This window comes from Cydia amplana, chromosome 3, assembly GCF_948474715.1.
Source record: "Cydia amplana chromosome 3, ilCydAmpl1.1, whole genome shotgun sequence".
In the NCBI taxonomy this organism is placed as follows: Eukaryota; Metazoa; Arthropoda; class Insecta; order Lepidoptera; family Tortricidae; genus Cydia; species Cydia amplana.
Window position 1 is genome coordinate 19406601 of NC_086071.1, and position 25561 is coordinate 19432161.

General features: G+C 38.5%; 2 protein-coding genes across 2 annotated transcripts; one reads left to right on the top strand and one right to left on the bottom strand.

The window, feature by feature from the left end:
- Window positions 1–876: 876 nt before the first annotated feature.
- On the top strand, window positions 877–7196 carry LOC134662719 (vam6/Vps39-like protein). Its single transcript, XM_063518990.1, has 8 exons — window positions 877–933; window positions 1557–1798; window positions 2453–2703; window positions 3390–3660; window positions 4238–4422; window positions 5161–5384; window positions 6007–6141; window positions 7011–7196. The coding sequence occupies exons 1-8, from the start codon at window positions 877–879 to the stop codon at window positions 7194–7196; spliced, it is 1551 nt and encodes a 516-aa protein (XP_063375060.1).
- Window positions 7197–8545: 1349 nt separating this feature from the next.
- On the bottom strand, window positions 8546–25489 carry LOC134662775 (cytochrome P450 4d2-like). Its single transcript, XM_063519070.1, has 11 exons — window positions 25308–25489; window positions 22591–22697; window positions 19954–20044; window positions 17875–18060; window positions 16971–17040; window positions 16072–16268; window positions 15291–15400; window positions 14778–14911; window positions 9702–9802; window positions 9018–9200; window positions 8546–8700 (listed from the first exon to the last, which is right to left on the bottom strand). The coding sequence occupies exons 1-11, from the start codon at window positions 25459–25461 to the stop codon at window positions 8546–8548; spliced, it is 1488 nt and encodes a 495-aa protein (XP_063375140.1). The 5' UTR covers window positions 25462–25489.
- Window positions 25490–25561: the final 72 nt, after the last annotated feature.

Here is a 25561-nt window from a genome sequence, read left to right on the forward strand (position 1 = left end):
AAGTATTTGCGCATACACGCAGTATCTTTTTGGCACTATTACTATACTTCGTGTAATTACCACTTAAAAAATATTGTATGAAACGCATTGTTGCCAACCTAATTTTAATTGTCATCTCTGACAGACGAGTGAACCATAGACATGTTTTTTTTATTTCATTCATTCTTTTCCCGCCCGTTCCCTCCATTCTTTGCTACTTCTTGAATGAAAAATATTTGTTAAATTTACAATTTTTTTTCAAAGTCAGTGTCAGCTTGGTCGTATGCAACTTGTTTAACTGAGTCAAAAATACTCGTGGCGTCTTTATTAACAATTTTCGGCTTCGCCTCAAATTGTTACTCACGCCACTCGCCTTTTTTGACCTCTCTTAAACAACGGTTGCATAATAGTATTTTATGCAAAAAAAGAAAAAATATTGTAAATCGTATGTATAATACACGAGGTTCACTCGTTTAACAATGAAGTTCTGTTAAGATTATTTTGAACACTTCGCGTGTTTAGCGACTTCTGCTATTGACTGTACAAGTGACAAACAATTTATTAGTAATAAAGTGGCTTTGTTGTACAAATATGGTTTTGAATTTATTTCCTGGTAGGTATGTTACCACATATAGGTATGACATATGTATGTTCCTATTTGATTCATGATTATAAAAATCGTGCCAATTAACTGTTTTAGTGAGTGATAAAAAGAGCATTTAAACAAACTTTTTTAACAATTTTGCCCCGTATCGTTAAGTGATAAGGCGCAAAAATAAAAAGCATATATTTTAATGAGGAAGGAATGTCTAAATAATTTGATATGCATTTTAGTTTATAAAACGTATAGCAGGAACAACAGGGCTTATTTCGCAATCCTGTGTAGTAAAAGTAAAAATGTTTCACAGCAAAATTAATAAAAGGCGACAGGCTCAAATGATATCTATCATGCAAGTAAGTAAAATTAATGTGTAACTAGTTTCTGTTTGACCCAATGGTTGACTGGTAGAGAATGCCTTTGCATTAAAATAATTAAAAGCGGAAATGAAAACAAGGTCTGGTTCTGGTACATCCTTGTGAGTCGATTCGTTGCAGAGCGTTTTCCAAAAAAAAGTGTACATTTCATTCATGTCTTCAAAATATTGAATGAATGAAATGTACACTTTTTTTGGAAAACGCTCTGCAATGTAATTTGAATCTTTCATGAACCAAATAAAGTAGAATTTCTTTTGTTTTATGGCTTTCACAGACAATTGAAGTTCATCCCAATTTACTATACCTACCTAATAACAAGGTTCAAAGCAAAAATAGGAAAACTTTGTATGGTGGGGCTTACGCGGTTAGTAGGTGATCTGCTTAAGTAGGTAGGTATAGCGTGTATCAGCTAGGTATATCTTATTTTTTCCGTGAAATAATTAGGTACCAAGAAAAATGATCGAGAAATTCAAAAACATAATTGGAACTCTTAAATTGTTGCACCTTGTAAGTATTATTTTTAATATTTAAATAGGATTTAATAGAAACGAGTTGTTTTTTTTTTAATTATAGTAATGTTATATGTACTTATTTACTTACAGACTTTAAATGACTGCCCAGATGAAGAGAGACCTCAAAAAGTACACTCAATCAAGATGCTGACCGCCCTAGAGTTATTTCACACCAAGAAATATGACCAGGCCATGACCATATTCAAACAACTAAATATAGAGCTCATTGAGGTTATCAGATTGATTCCCGAACTAGACAATAAGCCTGGGAAAAATGGGAAAATTAAAGAAGACTCGAAGAAGGCAGTGAAAGCTTTAGTTGAGTACTTGAGGTGGGTAAAAAGTGTGAGCGAAGCGAGTGGCCACGACGATGCGCAGGCGGAAATTATTGATACAACGTTGCTGAAGTGTTATGTGCAGGTCAGTTATTTGAACTTCGTAAATTACATAACATACGAGTAACATCGTGGTTAGGTTCGTTAGTATCGTCTTGGTGAACTGTTGGTTTTGCCTACGAAGAAAAATGTAGGTATGCTTTTTAGAGAATTTGGGCGATATCGTAAATAATATCTTATCTTATTTTTAATATCGAAAAAAAAAACTTCGGTAATGAATGGTATTTCGTACAGTTCCGAGAGTTCGCAAAAATGTTTTATGAACCGAGGATCTTTCCACAAATACCTACCGATTCGGTAGCCTGCCAAATCTAAATGTATATAACTAGAGGTATCTAGTTAATTACACCCCGGTTCACCCTCCTAACGTAGCCCGGTTCGGTCCGGTAATTAACTTAAAATGTGATTACTTGACGATTTCTTAAAAAAATACTTACACAAATGGTATCATTAGAAAATCTATCATTATTTTCAATCGAATGATACAATTTGTGTACGTATTTTAGAAGAAATTGTCAGATAAATTTTAAGTTTTATCCCTATTCACGCCAGCATCCCTATTCACCACGGTTGACGGTATCATTACATTAGAAAATCATTCCCTCTTTCTCACCAGTTAAATGACTGCAACGCTTTAACCGACTTACTCCGCCTCAACAACTGCCAACTAGAAGAAGCAGAGACGATCCTGACAGCTCACGAGAAGTTCACTGAATTAGTGATACTGTACCAAACGAAAGGACTGCATCGGAAAGCCCTGCAACTACTGAAGGATCAAGCTAAGCACTCAGATTTTGGACAAATGGGACATCGTATGACGATCGAATATTTGCAACAATTGGGTAAGTTTTTAGGGTTCCGTACCTAAAGGCTAAAAACGGGTCCGTCTGTCTGTCACCAGGCTGTATCCCATGAACCGTGATAGCTAGGCAGTTGAAAATTTCACAGATGTATGTATTTCTGTTGCCGCTATTACAACAGATACTAAAAAGTACGGAACCCTCGGTGGATGAGTCCGATTCGCACTTGTCCGGTTTTTTAGCTGTCTCGTGACTGAGCTAGGGTAGTGGCACTAATGATGAACAATTAAGCGACTACCCCCCACTTTTTTTCTTTTTGTATATTTTAGAACAGGTTTCCAGTTACCTATGTACTTTCATTTTTTTGTATTATGATTCAACATATAATCAAGTTGAGATCAAACGAGCGATTAGCCTTGGGGGAGAGTTACAGTTTTAGTAAAAAATACTACCAAGCGTGTGAAGTACTTCAGGATTTCATTATTTCAATCTTAAAGCCAAACGTTCATCTTCTCGGAGTAAAATTGCTAACAAAATATTAAAAAGAAAATAGAGCTAGTAGAAGTTTTGTATGTATTTAAAACAGATGCCCTGTATTCTTAATCACGTTTAGACGTTTTAAAAGACGTTAATAATGTTTAAAAATTTGACGTGTAAAATGTATATTTTATGAATAAAACATGGAATTTAATTTAAATTTTTTTTAAAAGTACATTGATTTATTCCAGGGGCCGATAACTTGGATATTATCTTTGAATTTTCTGACTGCATCCTAAAAGATCATCCTAAAGAGGCTCTAAAAATATTCATTGAAGACAAAGTTGAAGTGAAGAGCCTTCCCCGCCAAAGTATTCTGGATTTTCTAAGAAGAAAACACAAGTCCCTAGTTGTGCCTTATTTGGAACATATTATCCATACGTGGAATGAAAGTAATGCTTTATTTCATGATGAATTAATTAATAAATATAGGAAGAGCATAATGAATAAAGAAGCTAACAGGCAAGTGTCTATTTTCATTACATACAAGTAGATTGTCTCACAAGGCAAAGGATGATGACATATTTACGGCGAGGGCGTCATTGAATCCTAAACCAACCGAAGGATTCTAAAATTGAATCTTGAGCGTAGCAAGGGATTCTAAAATAGATTCCTGAGCGTAGTGAGGTGAAGTGTTACCGCCTAAGGTGGAAATAATTTTGCTACCATGTGACACATACTGCTTTTCACATTACCTATTTATGAGGAAATTATTACCTTACAAACATAGTGCGAAAAAGAAAAAAAATCGTGACCTAGAACAGAAAAGTAATATTTTGATCCCTCCTAGCATTGAAGAAAATTGGCACTTTGATCCCTCCTAGCGGGGAAGAAATACCCCATTTTCGAATAGGTGAAGTGAAAATATTATTTTTATAAATTTTTGGTTTTGTTAGTTCTTACAGGACAAACCTTGGAAGCTAAATAAGAGCCATTGACAATGATTTGCACAAATATGATGAAAAACCATGAAAAAACAAGACTTTTTGTGAAATGTTGTGTTTACGCAAACCAAAATTATATCTTATTTCTATTACAGTAAAGAAGAGCTTGACTATAATATCAAGTCTAAGCTGCTGGCGTTTCTAGAGACATCTACTCATTACACCCCGGAGGGTGTTATAAGACACTTTCCGACCGATAGCTTATTTGAGGAGAGGGCGGCCATCTTGGAAAAGTTGGGGAGACATGAGCAGGCGCTCGCCATTTATATACACATTTTAGGTATGATTATAATTACATAGTTATAAAATGCTTCTCATTAGATACACGACGGAGTGAGTATATATTAATGGCATTATTCATAAACAGCTGGTAACTTAATCAGTTGATAATCGTCGTTTCTCCCTCTCTATGGCATAACGACAGATAGGGACAAACGACGATCATCAACTGATTAAGTTAGCAGCCGTTTATGAATAACGCCATAATTATACATAGATGGCTAACCCCCTTGACATGCTTGCAACCAAAATCAAAACATCTAGCGTCAAGTAGCGGATTTATTAGTACCGCTATTTGACACTAGATGTCACGAGTGTCGCGACAAACGAAAAGTTTCCACTAAGACCTACTTTTTAATCTTAATAGTTACTAACCATTATGGGCCATTGTTGTCTTTTAAATAAATAAAATAAAAATCGGAGGGAGTTCAAAATAGAGTACGGGTTTATTATTGTATTTCTAGATATCAGCAAAAAATTGAATTATACTTGGACAAGCAAATCTTGTCAGTAGAAAATCGCGGGTTAGCAACACTACGTTTGAAGTGTTCGAAAATCGCGTGTCATTTTTCATTTATATCTTATCAGTGGAACTGTTTTGTTTACATTTCATCGTTGTTCAAGGTACATTGCTGCTTTATGTTCGTTTTCTAGAGATATCATACTTTAGTTTGGTTTACAAGACTACTGACATATCCGGCTTAACAGACTATAATATGTACCTTTTTTTTAAATCCAGGTGACGTCAACCGCGCCATCCAATACTGCAAGAAAAACCACAACAGCCACGACGAAGACACCCGCGACATATACATCGTACTCCTACAATTGCTTATAAACCAGCACCAGGGCCCGGTCGGGTCTATGGCCAAAATACCGAGACACCCGAGAACAGAGGAACCGGATCTGGAGACGGTGCTTAGTATACTGGAGAAGCATGCGGACAAAATATGTCCTATTAAGGTTAGTTTATAGCGCGATTCCCAGTGTCAAATTGTACTGGTAACCATGGTAATCCAGATATAACCGGTTAACCCCGGGTTAGTGAATGGTGCAAATGGCCCTTAGCGCCACTTGCACCATCCCACTAACCCGGGGTTAACTGGTTAAACCGTTAACACAGTGTCTAAATGTACTGGTAACCGTGGTAACTCCAGGTTTAACCGGGTTAGTGAACCCAGGGTAACTAATCAATAAATTGTGTATAGTCCCTAATACCCCGTATTACTGCAATGTTCTGCCGTCAGAGTGCAGCACTAGCACCCATCGTAAACCATAGAGTAATTTATACATACTGGGCCTTAAACTGTTTTTTGACAAGTTTTCACAGACAATAAAATATGACATTGATACATCAAGGCGGTTTGTTTACAAAGGGCCTAGCGGGAAACGCGAAACTGAAACTCGGCTATGCCTCTTAATCGCTCGAATATGCAATCTAAGAATGATAGAGAGGTTAGATAACAAAATTTCGACTCTCTCATTTGCGGTCGACTCCTTAGATTGTGACGGATTGTGGAAGTGATGCCCCCTACGCAAAGTTTCGCGTGATATTCCCTATAATAATAATATATTATTTTTGCAGGCGTTGTCTGTGCTACCCGACTCCGTGCCGCTTCCGAGACTAAAATATTACTTGCAGTATGCTCTGGACAACCAGCTTGCACTTAAACGCAGTACTCAAGTGCTAAAAGGGTTGCTATATGCGGAAAAATTGCAGGTATGTATATACTGCCCCCTTAAGCCAATTAGCGGTATCTCAAAAACAAAAATAGTTGAAAATGGAATTATAAGAGAAAGAATTTAAAGTATATGTTTGCATTAAATTTTGTTTTGAGATACCGCTAATTGGTTTTAGGGGGCAGTATAATATGCTTTGGTTGGAAAGCAGCCATAAGTTGGAGTGAGAGGCCGGATTACCACGTCTTACTCCAACCATAGAGAAATATAAGTAAAGAAAGAGTGGTGATTCCATACATCCGTTTTCTTATCAAAACGCGAGTTATTTCTATATATGTATATTTATAGCAAAATAAAATTGATTGATTGAGACTATTGAGAGCCGTATTTCATACAATGCGACGATAAAGACAAATGTGGCATTCCAGCACAGAAGGGTACTTATGCTTCAAGTAAAAGGTACTTTTTATCTGACATTCAACAGAAATTTTCATAGAAATTCATTGCATTTGAAGCATAATGACCCTTGCTCATGGAAAACCACAAACTACAACAGAAATGCACATGTTTTTGTATTTATTTGCGAAAATGAAGTAAATACGATTAACACACACACATACACAATATTTTTTATTCTGTAACGGAACTGTGTTTTTAGGGAGCCGTACCCAAAGGGTAAAAAAATGGGACCCTATTACTAATACTCCGCTGTCCGTCTGTCTGTCACCAGGCTGTAACTCATGAACCGTGATAGCTAGACAATTAAAATTTTCACAGATGATGTATTTCTACTGCCGCTATAATAAAAAATACTAAAAACAGAATAAAATAAATATTTATGTGAGGCTCCCATACAATAAACGTGATTTTTTTGCCATTTTTTGCGTAATGCAACCCTTCGTGGGCGAGTCCGACTCGCACTTGGCCGGTTTTTTTCAGATAGAAGAGTTGAAAGAATACCACGTATCAAAGAGTATCCTGATCTCCGAGTACAACGTGTGCCGTGTGTGCAAGAAAAAGTTTCGTAACCAAAATGCGTTCATGCGATACCCCAACGGCGCCGTCGTACACTACTCGTGTGGTTTAAACAAGTGAAATGCATTGAAAAGGCCGTGATGGGGAAGGAAATAAAAATTAAGTTATAAACTTATTAACGTAGGTTTTTCTCATTTAATGTTTCATTCAGTTCCATTTTTATCTTTTATATATTATATATTATATGGCAAGTAATTTTCTTTATTTACTGTTTTATTTTTACTTAAGGGAGTTTTTTTTTGTTGTCCCCTACACTTTTTTTTCAAATTTTATGTTATTTCTACTCAGAATCACGAGCTCTTTCTATCCTAATAGGAGAAAAAAAGTGTCCTAAGGTTTTTATTTCCATTCCGTCACCATTTTTCATAGAATTTGTATGGCGGTCGCGCAATGGAAAGATCGAAAAATGTATGGACATTTTGGGACACTTTTTTTCTCGTATTAGGATAGAAACAGCTCGTGATTCTGAGTTGAAATAACATAAAAAATCCCAAATTTGAAAAAAAGTGTAGGGGACAACAAAAAATAAACGCCCTTAAATGGACATTGTATTTCAGGAATTTCTTAATATTATGCTTCTAATGTATGTGTTCAAACACAATTGACATTGTTTATGAATAAATATCTTGTATTGCAGATTAAATACTTTGAATTTACAAAGAAAAAAGTATTTCAGTATATTGCATTTTTATGGGCTCAACGCTTGAAATAAATAACACTTTAATTTAATTTAATTACACTTATTATATTTTATCTCCAGTTGTACTTAAACAATAATATACTAGGTATGTTTAGATAAAGTACTAAACCAAAAACGGCTATTGCAACATTGCCGATATATCACATACTGGCAATGTTGCAATCGCCGTTTTTATAATATGATAAACATTTCGGCAAGGTAGATAACCCCTGAGTAACCAGTACCTATATAATACATTTATAACATAATTATGCTAAATGTTACTAAAACAAACTATTTTAATAAACCGCCACTGGTTTTTTTTATCATAAGCCGACCACCAGTATTCTATTCGAAACTACATATTTGTTGTGTGGTGTATGTTCACTTGTTATCAACAAATCGACTGGCTATCGAAATAATAAAATTTAAGGAATTAAATTTATTTTTGTATGGGTATCGAAATGATCCATTTCCAACATTAAAGTTTTCTTTATGGATTTTCCATACTTTTTAGTAATATTCCGCACCTTGCACAAGACCCGGGACATTATATCAGTGATGTGTAGTGGTCGGACACCGGTAGCATTTTATGTCATTTTGACGTCCAACGTAATGACAATTACTCGTTTAAAGGTATAAGAGTATTACGTTGGACATCAAAATGACATAAAATGCTACCGGTGTCCGTTCATTAGTGATGCTGATGTGATAAGACGAACATCAACTTTTAATTCCTCGGCACCATTTTGACATGCACCCCATTCCTGGACCTCAGTATGAGGTCCCCACAGGGCTCAGGCTCATCGCCACACGGAGACAGCTTGAAGTTTCTCACGATAGCAGCTAAAGTCACTTTCATTTCCAGCATTGCGAATTTTTGACCTGCATAAAAAAAACCGGTGACAAATTCCTAAAACGACTATTTTCTGTGTACGGTGTACGTGAAGTCACAGAATAAGTAATAGTATTATCATGTCAAGTGTTCAAAGGGTTATTTAACCGTTTCGGTGCGTTTCCATTTCCAAAAACTTTTGGCTGTCGCGGCGAACAATTATTTCATGACACGACAGGCGTGCCTTAGGCCATAGAATATGATGGCACGCCAATCGTGTCATACGCCACACGTTAAAACATTGATGACACGCCTGTCGTGCCATCTGCACCGAATCGGTTAATATGTATGTAGAAAAAAATCTCACCAATGCAGTTCCTAGGCCCAGCGCTAAACACGATCCAGCTGAAGGCGTTCTTGGCACTGCTGGAGGTCTCGAACCGTTCCGGTCGGAACTGCAGGGGGTCCTCGAACACGTCGGGGTTCCGGTGCATGCGGAATATGTTGATCATGACCGTTGTGTTCTTTGGGAACCGCAGGCCCGTCATTTCTGAAAAAAAAAATCAGGAGTCACCATAATTATACTAATGGAATAATTCTCAATAGTGGCCAAAGCTCAGATTAATTTACCTAACGCTTTTATGAAGTCGGTTAGACTTCAAAAAAGGACCAAGTCGGAGTCAGTGCAAAGACAAATTTTAAAAGCGTCAACACCCCGTTAAATCAAATGGCAACCTTGGTGTTGTTTGATAAGAAAGAAATAACCAGTAGGTACCTATACTATTCTAACCAGTATTGTAAATATATATTTGGCTTGGTACCGACATCAAACGTTTCAGTTGCTAGGGCGTATAAAACGGGATAATATTTTATTTTACCCTTTTTGAAGTCGGTTTTACTTTTTTTAAAGGTTAATGTACATATATGTAGTAAGGGGCACACTCACTAGGGGGTGGGTCACTATAAAAAAAATACACGGTGTTCATGTTCAAAGTTATTACTATAGATTTTAAATTGTCGTTTTTCACGCTCTGATATTGAATGCGCTTACCGATGTCTTTAGGAACCATTCTCTGGATCAGGGGGACAGATGGGTACAAGCGGAGACTCTCCTTGATCACGCACTCTAGATACTTCATCTGTTGAAGCTCGCTGTAGGATTGAAACGAATATTAATTATTATTACGATACAAAAAGTTTTGAAAACTTGACTTAGTGGATTAATCGAAATGAGGTCTAACAAGTTTTCTCTCTAAATTCCAAGGTCGCAGTTGGTTTCGTAAAAACTACAGGCATTCGTTTTTGGATTGTAGTAAAATTTTCTGAAAGTAATTGTAGTAATTGAAAGCCGGTTTATTGCTGACTGACGTTTATTGTCAAATCATCTTAAGTGCCAGTATAGTAACAAGTACAAAACCTATTTACAATCGTAGCATCTCTCCCCCTTAAGCTTGCTACCCAATATATTAAAATAAACTTTTAACTAAACATTTTAACGACTTAAAAACCAGTAGGACACAACAACAAACTTCAATACATCTAATACGTACCTAGACTACTCTGGCTAGCACTACACTTAGCTAGATCTATGGGCCCGTTTCCAAGCGCGCAACGCACGGGCGGAAGCATCGGGCGGTGGCGCGGCCGGAGCATCCACCTGTGGCGTACGGACACCCGCGCTAGCGGGAAGGTGCTCCGTCAGAGGCTGCTCTAGTGCTGCCTGAAATTCACCGTCCGATGCATCCCCAAACGCTTCGTCAGCACCCACCTCGGGTATATTAACTGATGTATTAAATTGTTCGTCCGGATTACAAACACTAGCCCGTGAAAGTGAGAATCGATCTTTATTGACCGGAATCATTTGATCGACGTGCCTTCGCCATTCGACTCCCTGGCCCATATCAACCGTATAAGAAACCGGACCAGTTTGCGACTTGACTCTACCTTCCGACCACTTCTCCCCTCTTAAAGTGTAGTCACGCGCGAAAACCACGTCCCCTACATTGACGGAGCGTGGTGTGCCGCCAGCCGACGTCACGTGGCGTTCCTGCGCCGCGCGCACGCCGGCGGCGCGGTCCGGGCGCAGCGCGTCCAGCCGCCCGCGCAGCCGCCGCCGCATCAGGGCTACGGCCGGAGACACACCAGTCGTCGCATGCTCACAGTTACGATATTGGAAAAGCAACATATTAAGAGCGGTAGTTACGTCCACGCCTTCGTGCAGAGCTCTTTTAATGGCCTTTTTTATTGTTTTAACCGCATTTTCAGCGGCACCGTTGCCTTGTGGCCTGTATGGTGCTGACGTAACGTGCTTAATACAATTTTCTACACAAAACATCTGAAATTCATTAGATAAGAATGGCGGACCATTGTCGGTCACGAGCTGCTCAGGAAAACCAAACCGCGCAAATATCGATCGGAGCGCTAGAATAGTTGTACGAGCGTCCGTGTTTTTCATCAAAATAGCTTCTATCCACTTCGAATGTGAATCAACTACAATTAAATACCGCTTACCGCCACAATCAGCAAAGTCCGCATGCAGCCGACTCCACGGATTCAACGGGTACTCCCATGGATGCAGCGGCGCGTGCGGGGGCGCGTCCCGCACCGCGCGACACGCGCTGCAGGCGCGGCAAACCGCCTCAATATCTCCATCAATACCCGGCCAGTATACGTAATGACGAGAAATGCTTTTCATCTTGTGTATACCCAAGTGCCCTTCGTGCAACTCATCTAACACCCGCTTCCGAATAACCAGTGGAATCACTACGCGGTATTTGTAAACCAAACAACCCATATCAATGAACAAATCACTTTTCCTTGAAAAATAAGCCTTCTCTTCCTCACAGCTCGCGACAGACGGCCACCCAAACAGAACATAACCATAAATTCTATTTAACACAGAATCCTTCTGTGTTTCCTTAGCCACCTCTTTGTAGCTAACTGGTAACGAGTCTTCAACTAATTGAACATAGCTTACAGCGTCCGAGGCGCGGCCCTCGCATGGCAGTGGCAGTCGGGAGAGAGCATCGGCCGGCCCATTATCTACGGAACGCACAAACTCTACTGAAAAGTCGTAAGCCGCTAGGCGCGCAGCCCATCTCTGCAAACGACTTGCAGCCGTCTGAGGAATTCCACTTTTTTTTCCAAAAATATAACTTAGCGGCTTATGGTCGGTTCTCAGTGTGAAGCGTCTTCCGAAAAGGTATTGGTGATGTTTAGTAATACCGTAGTATATTGCTAAAGCCTCTTTGTCAAGTTGGCTGTAGTTCCGCTCATGTACATTAAGCGTCCGCGACGCACAGCTAACGGGCCGCTCGGAGCCATCATCATACCGGTGCGCAAGCACTGCGCCGAGGCCATAGGCGCTGCTGTCAACTGCCAAAACGAGTTCGCGCCCCTCTTCATAATGCGCCAAAACGCGTTTGCCTAACAAAGCTTGTTTCGCCTCTAAAAAGGCCTGTTTACAAGCGGGATCCCATTTCCACTCAACTCCGGTTCTTAACAACGCATGCAACGGATGCAACAAAGTACTTAAATTTGGTATAAACTTTCCGTAATAATTCAACATCCCGAGAAAACTTTTAAGTTGCGTTACGTCTTTCGGTTCTGGAGCATTGGAAATGGCCTCTAGCTTAGTCGGATCTGGCCGTAAGCCATGTTTGTTGATAATGAAACCTAAATAATTGACTTTATCTTGTAAAAACTTACATTTGCTCAATTTTAAGGTCATTCCCATGGTGCGTAAGCGTCCAAGTACAGCGCGCAGGTTTTGCATATGCACCTGTTTATTAGGCCCGGTCACGCAAATATCATCCAGGAAAACAACGCAATTAGGAATCCCGCGCAGAGTTTCCTCCATAAGCTTTTGGAACTTCTCCGGAATGCACGAAAGCCCATACGGTGTGCGACGGTACACAAAAGTACCCACATGAGTGGTGATTGCAGTGTACGGCTGCGAGTCCTCCGTCAACAAACACTGTTCGTAAGCGTGACGTAAATCCAGTTTAGTGTATTGCTGCCCCCCGCTAAGATTAGCGAAGAGTTCCTCTATGCGAGGTAAAGGATAATAATCACGCTTAAGTTTAGGATTTACAGTCACCTTATAATCACCACAAATGCGCAATTCCCCGTTTTGCTTAACTACCGGTACTATTGGGGTTCCATAGTCAGAATGATCAACTCGGCACAGGGTTCCGTCGCGCTCCAGACGTTCAAGTTCGCGTTCAATTCGTTCGCGCAACGCGAGCGGTACCGGCCTCGCGCGAGCATAAACAGGGTCGTTGTCTGTGAGCTGTAATTGAATGCTTTTTTTACACGTGCCTAATTTATCCGCGAACACCTCTGGGAACTCACTACACAGCTGGGTCACCAGTCTGTCCTCCTCAACGATCTCATTTATAGTTATTTGATTGACCTTAAGAGCACGTAACCATTCACGACCCAAAAGAGGCCGCCCTCCGTTTTTAATGACGTAGAATGGCAAGTTAGTTGCTCTCTTACCGTTTAGCGCAACGTCAACCGATAAGTATCCAAGGGCTTCGATTGGTGACCCAGAGTAGCCGCGAAAGAAACTATCATTAGGTTTAATTATTTTATGAGCAAAATTCTGCTTATAAAAGTCCTCATTAATAGCAGAAATACGACTACCCGTATCGATCTCACAAACAACATCTTGTCCGTCCACATTCAATGTAATAAAATAAGGTTTGTTACCTCGCGGTGAAACTTGAATGTTAAATAAATCCTCATCAGATTCTTCATCCACGTAGTTTTGCCGTCCAAACTGTCGACGAGCCTGATCGCGTCCTTTGCCGCACATCACCTTCAAGTGACCGCGCGTGTTGCATTCATCACAGTTGTAATGCATATATTTACACTTGTCCGGCCGATGCGCCTTCCCGCACCGCCAGCACTGCGCCGTTTGCGCCTGGTTGCCGCGCGCCGTGCCGCCCCGGGCCGCGACCGCACCGCCGCCGGCTCCGGGCCCGCGCCTGTCGCGCCGAGCACTCGCATGATGCAAACCTTCCCCTACATCGCCGCCGCCGCCGCCCGAGGTGCTCGCCGGCGCCGCCACCGCGCCGCTCACCTCCGCGTGCTTCTCTGCGGCCTCTAGGGCGAGAGCCAGCTCCACCGCTTCTTTATACTGAATATTTTTTTCAGCAAATATCCGAGATCGCATCGCCTCGTTTGCCAGTCCCGACACGAACTGGTCGCGCAGATTCTCCTCGAGCGAGGTGCCGAAGCTGCAAGTGCTCGCTAAATGCTTTAAGTTCTGCAAATATTCGGCGAGCGGCTCGCCGACTCGCTGTCGGCGCAGCCTGAAGACGTGCCGCTCGGCGATCTCTGATCGCTGCGGTTCTAGGTGATCAGTTAATAACTTTACCAGCTCTGCAAATGTTTTGGCCTCAGGAAGTGTCGGCGAACACAAATCACTCATAAGAGCATACGTGGCCTCCCCGACAACTGTTATCAGCAGAGGCACCTTCAGTTCGTCCTTGACTTCATTTAATACCATATACTGTTGCACTCTGCGGATATATGCCGGCCACTGTTTAGATGTCAAGTCAAACGGTTCTAACTTCCCGAAGGGCATTTTGAAGTACTAACTAGCACGATATATTAACTGAAAACACAAATAAAATCCGAAATCCTGTCGCCAATGTAGTAATTGAAAGCCGGTTTATTGCTGACTGACGTTTATTGTCAAATCATCTTAAGTGCCAGTATAGTAACAAGTACAAAACCTATTTACAATCGTAGCAGTAATAATATATCAGTCCTCTTTAGAGTTGGAAGCACTGGTTGCGACTTTCAATCCGAATGTCGCGGGTTCAAACCCCGGCTCGTACCAATGAGTTTTTCGGAACTTTCGTACGAAAATATCATTTGATATTTATCAGTTGCTTTTCGGTGAAGGAAAACATCGTGACAGAACTGGATTAATCCCAATAAGGCTTAGTTTCCCCTCTTGGTTGGAAGGTCAGATGGCAGTCGCTTTCGTAAAAGCTAGCGTCTATGTCAATTCTTGGGATTAGTTGTCAAGCGGACCCTTGGCTCCCATGAGTTGTGGCAAAATTCCAGAATAACGCGAGAAAGAAGAAACATCTAAATCTTGCAAAAATCATACCTAAAGGTCGGATCTCTTTTTAAATCGCCGTCCAACACTTCTTTCTGCTCATCTAGAATCCTTTGTTGCACTTCTGGGTGGTTCGCAATACAATACAGCCCATACACTGTGCCCGATGCGGTCGTGTCGTGACCCTGAAAGTAAAATCAGTCATATTTCAGGTTGCCATACGTCAGGATTTCCCATGGCATGTCAGGATTGTTGGTTCTTTGTCAGGATTGCGGGGCCTGCGGGGGGACTTGGCGAGTGTCAGGGTTTTTTAGAAACTATAACCCACTTGAAGCTAGTTTTGGAGTTGGGCAGAGCAAAGGGAAGGTTATGGTTATGGCCCACCAAAGGTTTTGGAATAACATGTTACGGTTTTAATTTTATTTTGATATGACCTTGAAGATCGCTCATTGTCGTGCGTGAGATACGACAAACAACAAGACAAACGTCAAGGTCGTATCAAAACCACACACATTGTTAAATTAGAATCGGCTTCAAAATTACAACAATTTGCGAAATACGTACTTCAAACATAAATGTGACTACTTCGTCGCGGACGCAGTCGTCATTGATCTGTTTGCCGTCAACTTCGGCCAATAGAAGCAGGTCCAGGAAGGCATGCTTGTTTTTCATACCTGTAACAACAAAAAAACATAATCTGTAACGCAAAATCATAACCTGTAACACTTATGTACCTCACCTGTAAAGAGTTACGGCTGGCTATACGTATAAAACGATAGTAGTAGTTTTACATACAAAACTTCTACTTGCTCTATTTTCTTTGTATAACAACTTTTATAAAATAAAATTAGTCAGACATAGATATATTTTATTTAAATGTGCATGCTAAGTTTCATGTGCATGTCATTTTAAAATGAGGGCGTAACGTCGATTATTTATATGGAAGCGCTTTTTAGCGGCGGGCTCGTGTGACTCAAAGTTTATTCGTAAGATGGAGGAGTTAAATTGCTTATCGTAAAAAACGCACTTGGGAAGTAAAATGCTCTAAAGCAGAAATGTATCATTTTCGGCACACTTTATAGAATAACAATGACCCACTTTCAGAGCACGAGAAATAAAAATAGAATATTAAATATATTAAAAACGGGTCACTCACGTATTTTAAGTCGAAAAACGCTCCTCCTTAATCAAGCTCCTGATGACACTTCTCGGTACGAAGTGAAATATGTCGAGCGTTTTTCGACTTAAAATACGTGAGTGACCCGTTTTTAATATATTTAATATGTCTTTGTCTCACGGAAGTTTTGTTATTAAAAAGAGAATAATTAAGTAAATATTCACCGACCCAATTCCGAACTTTCAACCAACTTCTTAGCGTTGGCGACATTCAACTCTCTCCTCCTAGCGTCGATGACTTCCTTCGTGTGTCTGTTCATGAACTCGATCGCTTTGTCGTGCTTCCTCTTGTGTGGTGTGAGGGAGAAGAACAGGTCGTTGCCCATGAACACGTGTCGCATTCTGGTTGCCATGATTTGACTTACGCTGAAAAATAGGGGAGAGAGGGTCACAGTGGAACACTTTTTAAGAGCTTATTGTATCGTTTTCTAATCTTAGCCTAGAGCAGCGGTCGGCAACCTTTTAGCGGCCAAGGGCCGCACAGAGTTAACGAAGTTGACGCGGGCCACACTTTGTTAATATTAATGACTTTATCAGACATTTTGGTGTGTCAATATTACATTATAAATAGCCAGGGAGGCTCACGGGCCGCAAGTGAGAGGTTCGCGGGCCGCATGTTGCCGACCGCTGGCCTAGAGTATCAAACTAACTCTTAAATCTTATTTTAAGAAAGCTGAAAGGAAGCTTAGAAATAAAATAAGATGAAATTTAACAAATAGTGGGTAAAGATCCACTGTTTCCCATGCGTGGGTAATAGTGGATCACAGTCCGATTGAGCGATAAGAGCTTCTGCATTGTTTGAGCCTTTATCCATTAAAATATGTAAAGTTTTAATATATGTATTTTTAATATAAAACCTAGCCTACTTCACTCGCGACTTGGTCCGCGCGAAGGCGTTAAAAACTAAAAACCTAAAATAAAATAGCATGGCCTTAATTGAGAGAAATTGTATATTTCAAGGATCTTGGTTCAACGGATAACGCTGTGCGTCTGTAGATATCTAACTAATGGAACTGTTGTATATATTGAGATAATTAGTGCGAAAATAATTAATTGCTTCAAACTTACACGTCAATAGACTTAACATATTTGGAGTCTTTTTCTTTTTGCGCGTCCAAGGACACCCCCATAATTGTTTCTGTAAAATATAACAAATTTGAATTAAGCAACAAGTAATAGAAAAAGACATTTGCTTAAAAGCTACATTTACGTTATTTTACCTTTCTAATGTTACCATTATGAAAAACATCGCCCTAAAAATCGTCGCACATCCGGGGAACTTTCTCTTTTACTCCAATGAAGGCGTAATTAGACTGACAGAGAAAAATGCCCGAAATTTGCGAATTTGATTTTCGCGGTTATAGCCCTGACAAGGGACCAAAAAATCCTGACATATCAGGGGAAATCCTGACCTGTGGTAACCCTAAATGTATCTATCCGAATAGCAAGGACAGATCTCTAGTAGACAAATCTATTTTTCGCCAAACATGGACAGAGTTGTCCGGCAGACAATTGAGCCACTGGTCAGACGGATCGACGGATACCTGTACGTACATTCCTAGCTAATGAGTTGAGATACTTGAGATTCGAATGGTCCATGACAAAATAATTCCAAAAAGGACTGAAATATTTTATGGCGTTTTAAAATTTTAACTTTCGGATGAAACACGCGACGTTTCGCACGTGGCGTCCGTTGGCTCGTTGGGTGGACGACCTTCGGAAGATAGCGGGACACTTCTGGATGAGATTAGCTCAGAAGGGCTACCGCAAAAACCGAATTTAGCAAATTGCGGGCATTTTTCTCTGTCACTCTAATTACGCCTTCATTGGAGTAAAAGAGAAAGATCCCCGCAATTTGTGAAATTCGGTTTTCGCGGTAGCCGCTCAGGCTCGGAACAAGTGGCGTATAGAAGAGAGGCCTATGCTCAGCAGTGGGCGAAATGATGATGATGTGATTTTGTATGATATCCACCTGTAATGTTATCCAACGCCGCCATAGCCATAACCGGGAACAACTCTATAGATGAACCATCGGCCTTTTTCTTCAGTGTATCGCACAAAATGTTCCCATTCTTCAGGAAGACAGGAAGGAACGTGTGAAGTATGTTGTAATGGAAGGCCGGCGTGAGAAATTTCCGATGACTTCTCCATTTTGGACCTGAAAAAAATAATTTTAACAAAAAAAGGTTAAGTTAACTACTGGATTACGCACCTTAATTTCAAAATTAGTTTTTTTTTGAGTTCCTCTAAATTTGTCCATGAGTATTGAGTGTATTTAAGAATGATTGTGAATTGATGAAAATAAACATAGTTAACAACATGTACCTAGGTGTATTAAAAAAAAATTTAAAATACGAAGGTCACAGTTGCAAAACAGGATGTAGCCGAGTCTTGCAACAGACCAGAGACCGATTCAGATTTAACAAACTGTTACGGGTTTGAACTGGTTTTGAGACGACCTACACGATTGTTTTGGTGATTGGCGTGCATCTCATGATTGCCTTTAACTTCATTACGCATGCACCAATCAGCGCGAGTAATCTTCAAGGTCGTGTCAAAACAGTAACAAATTGTTAACATATCAATCGGCGGGCGCAGCACGGTTCCATTTTTATCGCATATCACCATGCGCGTCCCTTTCGCACTTACATACTTGTTAGAACGTGACACGTGAACGATCAAGGATATTAATTTCCGTACCATTTCGTACCTTGTCACAGTGACAACTATGTAGTATGAGGTCTCTAGCGACTTCAATATTGATTGTCAATTTCTCACTTTGACAGGGTACAAAATGGTATTGGAATTAAACTCGTTGACTGTACAATACTGCAATAAAAACTTGTTTACGTTTAAAATTATTGTATCAAAATACGAGTGTCAATGAATGCCCATGATTTAACCTGTTTAACCTTTCGTACTCGTATATGTGTGGCGGTCAATAATAATCGTGGGTTGTGTTGAGCAGAAAAGTCGTTCTCGAAAAAAATGCAAAAAAATGACTAAAAACTCTGTCAGGATACTTATTAATATAAACGGAAATACAGGGTGTTTGGTACATCGTTTGCCAAATTAAAACGGCAGATAGCTCTGGTCATTTGTTATCTTCTCATGCCTAGAAAAAAAATTGCGCACTTTTTTTTCAGCTCTCTGGCAGTTTTTCGTAAATTTCAAATTGTTACTTGCGCAGTAGTAAAAAAAACCATAGCCAATTTTTTCTAGACATGAGAAGGTAGCAAATTACTCAACCTATCTGCCGTTTTTATTTGGCAAACGATGTACGCAACACCCTGTATACAGACAAGAGGTTAAATAAAAACCGTCTGACAATACGGTATCGCATACCTATCAAATGAATTTACATAAAAAATACGAGTAGCCTCACTAGAATACAGCAGCTCCTCCTTAAAAACTGCATACAACTGTCAGTCATTTAAGAGTAGAAAAAACTTCTATGGAATTTGCTAACTATGTAAACGAACCGCCATATTGAAACTGTCAGAAATATGAACTTACTTATGACTTTTATTTACATAGTTAGCAAGTTCCATAGAATGACACTTTACTTAATATGCAATCTTCATTCATTCTTAACAAAGGCAGAAAACGTCATGTTGTTGACAATGAAAATATCACAAAAAGTAAATTACAGGATAATAATGTAAACATGTAATTTTGCTTATATTTCCGACATCAAGGTAGGTTTTGAATTGGATTGGGTTTTAAATCAACGGACATCATTAATTCTTATTAATGATTATTAATGATTATTCGTACATCCTCTTGGATGTACGAATACTCACCGCGTTTAAGCTAGTTGTACAACTTGTACATAAATATTATGAGATGCTTTGTTTATTGTCATACACTGACATATCTAATCCATATCGTTTCTAGATCTATTTTTTTTTCAATTGACATTAAAATAAAACATGAGTGGTACTACTAAGCGAAATTAATGACTAACTTAAATCTGGAATAGCCCCATCTGTTAATTGACGTATCTTAAAGTTCGAATCGGGCCGTTAGGGTGTTATTAATGTTAACATACCTGTAGATGTCAAGAGGCCATCTCCTAACCAGGGCCGCAGGAAGTTGTAGGATATTCCTTTGGTTATTATTTCTGTGCTTGATATCAGTTGCTGAAAAATATCATATTTGTAGTTAAAGGGGTACTCTCGATGGGATTATTGTTAGCCTAATGTTGTTGTTGAATCACATACAACAGCCTAACTTAACAAAATGTTTTTGGCTTAGGTATACATTTTAATAGTTATTTGTTTTACAAGGGGGCAAAATTGTTGTTTAACTCCTCGTGCTAATACTTATGTTTTGTATGGTGGGTCTTACGAGGATATATGTTTATTTGTACCTATATGATATGTATCCGGGTAGTTCTAACTTATATTGTATTGTCCACGGACCTTTTTGTCTAAAATGTGTTTAGGTACCCATAATTGCCATGTATTAGGTACCGCAGAATATGTTGTCGCTTGTAACTCTGGCAATAACTATAAAATTTATGATCGTTTTTCTACACACGACAGAGCGTAAGTTTAGTACTACTTAGGTACTTAGTAGGTAAGTCCGCAAAACAACAAGCACAATGTTTTTGTTAATGCCTTAACATGACTAGGTACGATTTTATTTCGAATAAAATAAAACATGAACTGAAACCATAAATATAGATAGATAAGTCATGTGTAATAAAATGGAACATTGCATATTGTGACATATTAATTAGTTTAATTAAGTACCTAATTTAACTTAACACCATGGATTGCGATTAAATGATTATGATTATATCGATTGTTTGACACTCGCTGATTTTTACTGTTTTTTTTTTTACTTTTAGTTACTTATATGGAGTGCCCCCCTAAATTATTTATTTTCTTTAACTTTTAAACTAAGTACAAAAGAGTGTGCACTGTATTTTCCGGAAATCGTTTTTTCCAAGTTGCCGTTTCAGCCATTCGCAATTTACCACTTACTCGTAATTTTTTCTCAAGAAAGCATTTTTAACCATTCGCATAATTATATTGACCCATTGCATTGCATTGCAGTGAAATCTAATTTTTAAAATGAATCTTTGATTTTATCCCAGTTAGTTTAATTTTGTCCAATTAATAAATAAAACAAATAACTAAGACACATTATAAAAAAACAATTTATAGCATTTTGGCTGGTTGGTTTGGATTCGTACTTTGTCTTAGGTTAGGTCAAACCAGTTTCATATTGCACTAAAATTAACGTTAACCTTCAGAAAATACAGGAAAAAACACAAAAAAAGCAGCGGTTTATCATACAAAATCGCTCGGTCATTATGACGACCTTTGAGAGCCTAGCCAAGATGACAGTTTTCGATAGAAGCTGATGAATAAAAGTGTGTAAAAACAGCTTACAAGCAAGTTGGTCATGCTACGTCGCCACATCGCACCAGGTAGTTTAAGGTTTAAATTGCATACAATTGGACGTGATTAAGGTGCATTAAGTATGTTGTCTCGATGAAGGTGACCGAACGTAATTATGTGAACTTGTGAAACGAGTAAAAAATTAATTGTTAATGATACAATGCAATAGGCTAATAAATAACAAGTTTTTATTAATGGTAGGTATCAGTCGAGTTTGTTTGAGGATCGAATGTATATTGGGACTCATTGCGTTAAAGTAATGTAAGGTAATTATATATTTTAAGGATTCATATCCATATTGTTTTAACAATTTACAGATTAAACTCGGCAAATAATCAAATAATGATGTTTTATTCATTAAGAGACAGTCAATTGACACTTTGGACAAGTCACGTGGTCTGTCACGTGACTTGTCCAACGGATCGACTGCGGGGGTAGATTGGCGGGAACAGCTGGCTTTGAAAACACAAGCGAGTACCTGAGTGGGGCATTCTGTTGGTAACCTCGGAGTGAGACGGATCTCTCGAAAAATACTGTTACTAGTACTTACTGATTAAGTTACATAAGGATTGGTGGATACATTTATAATAATTGTGGAATGTAATTAAAGGAATATCGGAAAATATAATATGTTGATACATAGTTGATGCGTTGTTTTTATCCTGACCAAGCGACCTCAATAGTAAATTAATATAAAAGTCGGAAATGACAGTCAAAGTATGACAATCGTACTCTACGCGCGAAATGCCCCTTACTACACGATAGGTCTTACTTTAGTCGTGTGACGTCATAATCAAGTTGAAGCCGTCTTGAAGTATGGAAAACAAGAAAATTTTAAATAGTATTGAACGGCCAGATGACATCGAGCGCTCGAAATTAAAAATTCGATCCATTTTCAGAATTCCCCGATTAGGTACATCTTATGTAGATTGATATAACTTCAAAGATATTCAGAAGTAGGAGTGAAATGATGTTTGCGGAAAGAAATGGTAGGTTTCAATTATGCATTGTGTTACCAAAATAAGTCATTCGTTTGCGTAATTTTTGTAACACAACGGAATCTATTAAAATGTGGATAAATAAAATTCTAAAATACTCATTACCTAACGCTAATTAAAAGTTTAAGTGGGCAACTAAAGTGTCATTCTATGGAACATGCTAACTATGTAAATAAACCGCCATATTGTCTCTGAATGATGAATTTATTAGTGAGTTTTGTTTGTTACATGGTTAACAAGTTCCATAGAATGACACTTTACTGATGCATTTACACTTACCTCAATGTATTTAGGGTGTGACAACACAAAATATCTGTTTGACATGATGTATATGCGATAAGCATCTTTATATTGTACCGCCAAATCGGATAGAATTCCCAAAAACTCTGCAATAAAAAAATGAATATGAACATTATTCGTTTTAATTTTGTATCAAGCAGAAACTTCTGCGAACGATCGCTCGCTGTATCTGTTAAGGTCTCGGTAGCTCAGATGGCAGAGCACCGGGCTAGCGATCCAGTGGTCGTGGGTTTAAGTCCCACCCAAGAGGTTTCCACTTTAAACTTTGTTTTATTCTTAGTTTTAAAAGATGACACTTGAAATTTACCTAAACAAAACTTACTTTTAATCACATGTCTATCAACAATGTACGAGGGGCGTTCAAAATATTCTCGGTATTGATATCTTACAACCTCTTCTAAAATTTCTTTCGTTACTGGCCGCTAAGGTTTATTCATTGACATTAAAAAAAAGTATAATTCGAACCGAGATGTTCTTTTGTTTTTCTGCAATTGCTGAACAAACATGAACATCATGTGGGAATTGACAATGTTAACTAAATTAGAACATCGATGCGTGATAAAATTCTTGACAAAACAGGGTAAAAATCAAAAAACCATAAAAGAGGAAATGGATTGTGTTTACCGTGAGTCTGCTCCTTCTTTATCTACCATTCAAAAGTGGTCAAGCGAGTTTAAACGTGGAAGGGAGAGTGTTGAAGACGACCCTAGACCTGGCCGGCCTGTAGTAGCTACTTCACAAGAAAATATTGATAAAGTGGAAAAACTTATATTGGAAGATGGTCGAGTGAAGGTAAAATCTATAGCACAAGTAACCAATCTCTCTATTGGTACCGTACATGATATTATCCATGACCATCTTAATATGTCAAAAGTAAGTGCAAGATAGGTACCGCGAATGCTGACTCGGCTTCAAAAAGACATGCGTGTAGCTTGTTGTTCCGATTTTATTGACCTGTGCGGTGAAAATCCTGATGAGGTGCTGCAAAGAATAGTTACTGGAGATGAAACCTGGGTTCATCATTATGACCCAGAGAGTAAACAAGAGTCCATGCAGTGGCACATTAAGGGTTCAGCTCATCCCAAGAAGTTCAAGGTCATCCCTTCAGCTGGCAAGGTCATGGCCACGATATTTTGGGATTGTGAAGGAGTATTACTGATCGATTATAAAGAAAAAGGTGTAAATATCACAGGACAGTACTACGCTAACATTCTACGTCAATTAAAGGATGCAATCAAAGAAAAGAGGCGAGGAAAGTTAACCAAAGGTGTTATGCTTCTGCATGACAACGCCCCCGTCCATACTGCTCATATTGCCAAGGCAGCTATTGTTGAATGTGGGTTTGAAACTGTTACTCACCCACCGTATAGTCCGGACTTAGCCCCCAGCGACTTCTTTTTGTTCCCCAATCTTAAAAAGGATCTGCGTGGAAATAAATTTTCCGATGATGAAGCATTGAAGGCGGCAGTGGAGGAGCATTTTTACACCAAAGATAAAAAATATTTTTATGCAGGATTAAAAAAAATAATTGATCGATCTTTTAAGTGTATGAACATAGGGGGGGAGTATATTGAAAAATAAAAATATCAAACTTTTCGTACTTGTTTGTTTTCATTCTCATACCGAGAATATTTTGAACACCCCTCGTATATTCCTAATGGCTAACGTAATTATGTTAATATTATATTTGACTTTAATCGAATGGATTAAAGTTAAATATAATATTGACTATAAACGAGGACTTCTGGGAAAATAACTACCCTAGGATCCCCCTATCTCTATAAGTACCAAATTTCAACTAAATCGGTTCAGCGGTTTAAGCGTGAAGAGGTAACAGACAGACAGACACACTTTCGCATTTATAATATTAGTATGGATGGATTATACGCGATATAATCCGTTTCATAGTTTTATTTCATAAAGTCAAATATGTTGAAGTATAGGATACCTAGGTATGTGTTAAGTTAGTTTTATTTATTTAATTTTTTTTCCATTTCTATTAAAGTTTTGCTTTTTACATTTTTGATAGGTTACTAATAATGGGGCCCAATTCAAAATTTATTTTTGGCAATTCAAGTAAGTAACACAATACCTAATACATATATAGTCATATTTCGAGTTGTCAGTAAAACAATCTACTTATCTAATTGAGTCCACATTTAATAGGAGAGACTTGGTGTTTATCTTCAATTTATAATTCTTTATTTTGGAACGGAACCGAAATTTATAACATATAAAAGCAGCGGTTATTATCTGAAGTTTAACAATAGCACCGCACTATAGTTCGTTTTTTTAGCATTAGAAAGAACTTGAAAGAAGGTAAGCGATTTTGACATGTCTTTTAATTGAAAAACACTTTTTAAAAATCAATAACTATTACTTATGAAAGCAGAAGACTATAAAAGATCGTATTAGATTCATAAATATTACAATATTTGCCGTAACTTATTTTTAAAACGTGTTTTTCAATAAGAAGACACATCAAGATTGGTTACCTTATTTCTAATGCTAAAAAAAACGAACTATAGCCACAAATTGGTAAAAACTGTAAAAACTAAAAATATTACTTTTCTAAGCCCATTTAGAGTTTACTACCTACATTTTTTTTAATTCATAGTTTGGTAACTAATAAATGAATAAACAATCCCATTCTCCAAGTTAATAATCCACATAAATAAATAAAAAATACAACTTACTATTAGAATCGCACAGAAACAGATTCCCATTCCCAATAACAGGATACGGGGTGGGTCCAGGAACGTTATACTTCCTCACATCGCTAAGGAAGTAAATCCACGAAGCAACAACAAATAAAACAAGCGCGGACAACAACAACAACAACAAAATCATTGTAAATGAACAGCGTGCGGCCGTGACCAAGTGTGATTCGCAACTGCCACTGTTTACTTACTTTAAATTCTGTTGAGCGGATTCAATTACTGAATTGATA

Excerpts from the sequence above, each read along its gene's own strand:
- LOC134662719 (XM_063518990.1), top strand. The coding sequence starts at position 877 with ATGTTTCACAGCAAAATTAATAAAAGGCGACAGGCTCAAATGATATCT. Across the intron at positions 2,704-3,389 it reads CGAATATTTGCAACAATTGG|GGGCCGATAACTTGGATATT; the intron begins GTAAGTTTTTAG and ends GATTTATTCCAG. Across the intron at positions 3,661-4,237 it reads ATGAATAAAGAAGCTAACAG|TAAAGAAGAGCTTGACTATA; the intron begins GCAAGTGTCTAT and ends TTTCTATTACAG.
- LOC134662775 (XM_063519070.1), bottom strand. The coding sequence starts at position 25,461 with ATGATTTTGTTGTTGTTGTTGTTGTCCGCGCTTGTTTTATTTGTTGTT. Across the intron at positions 22,698-25,307 it reads GTTTCTGTGCGATTCTAATA|AGTTTTTGGGAATTCTATCC; the intron begins GTAAGTTGTATT and ends TTTTTATTGCAG. Across the intron at positions 15,401-16,071 it reads GGTTGAAAGTTCGGAATTGG|GTATGAAAAACAAGCATGCC; the intron begins GTCGGTGAATAT and ends TTGTTGTTACAG.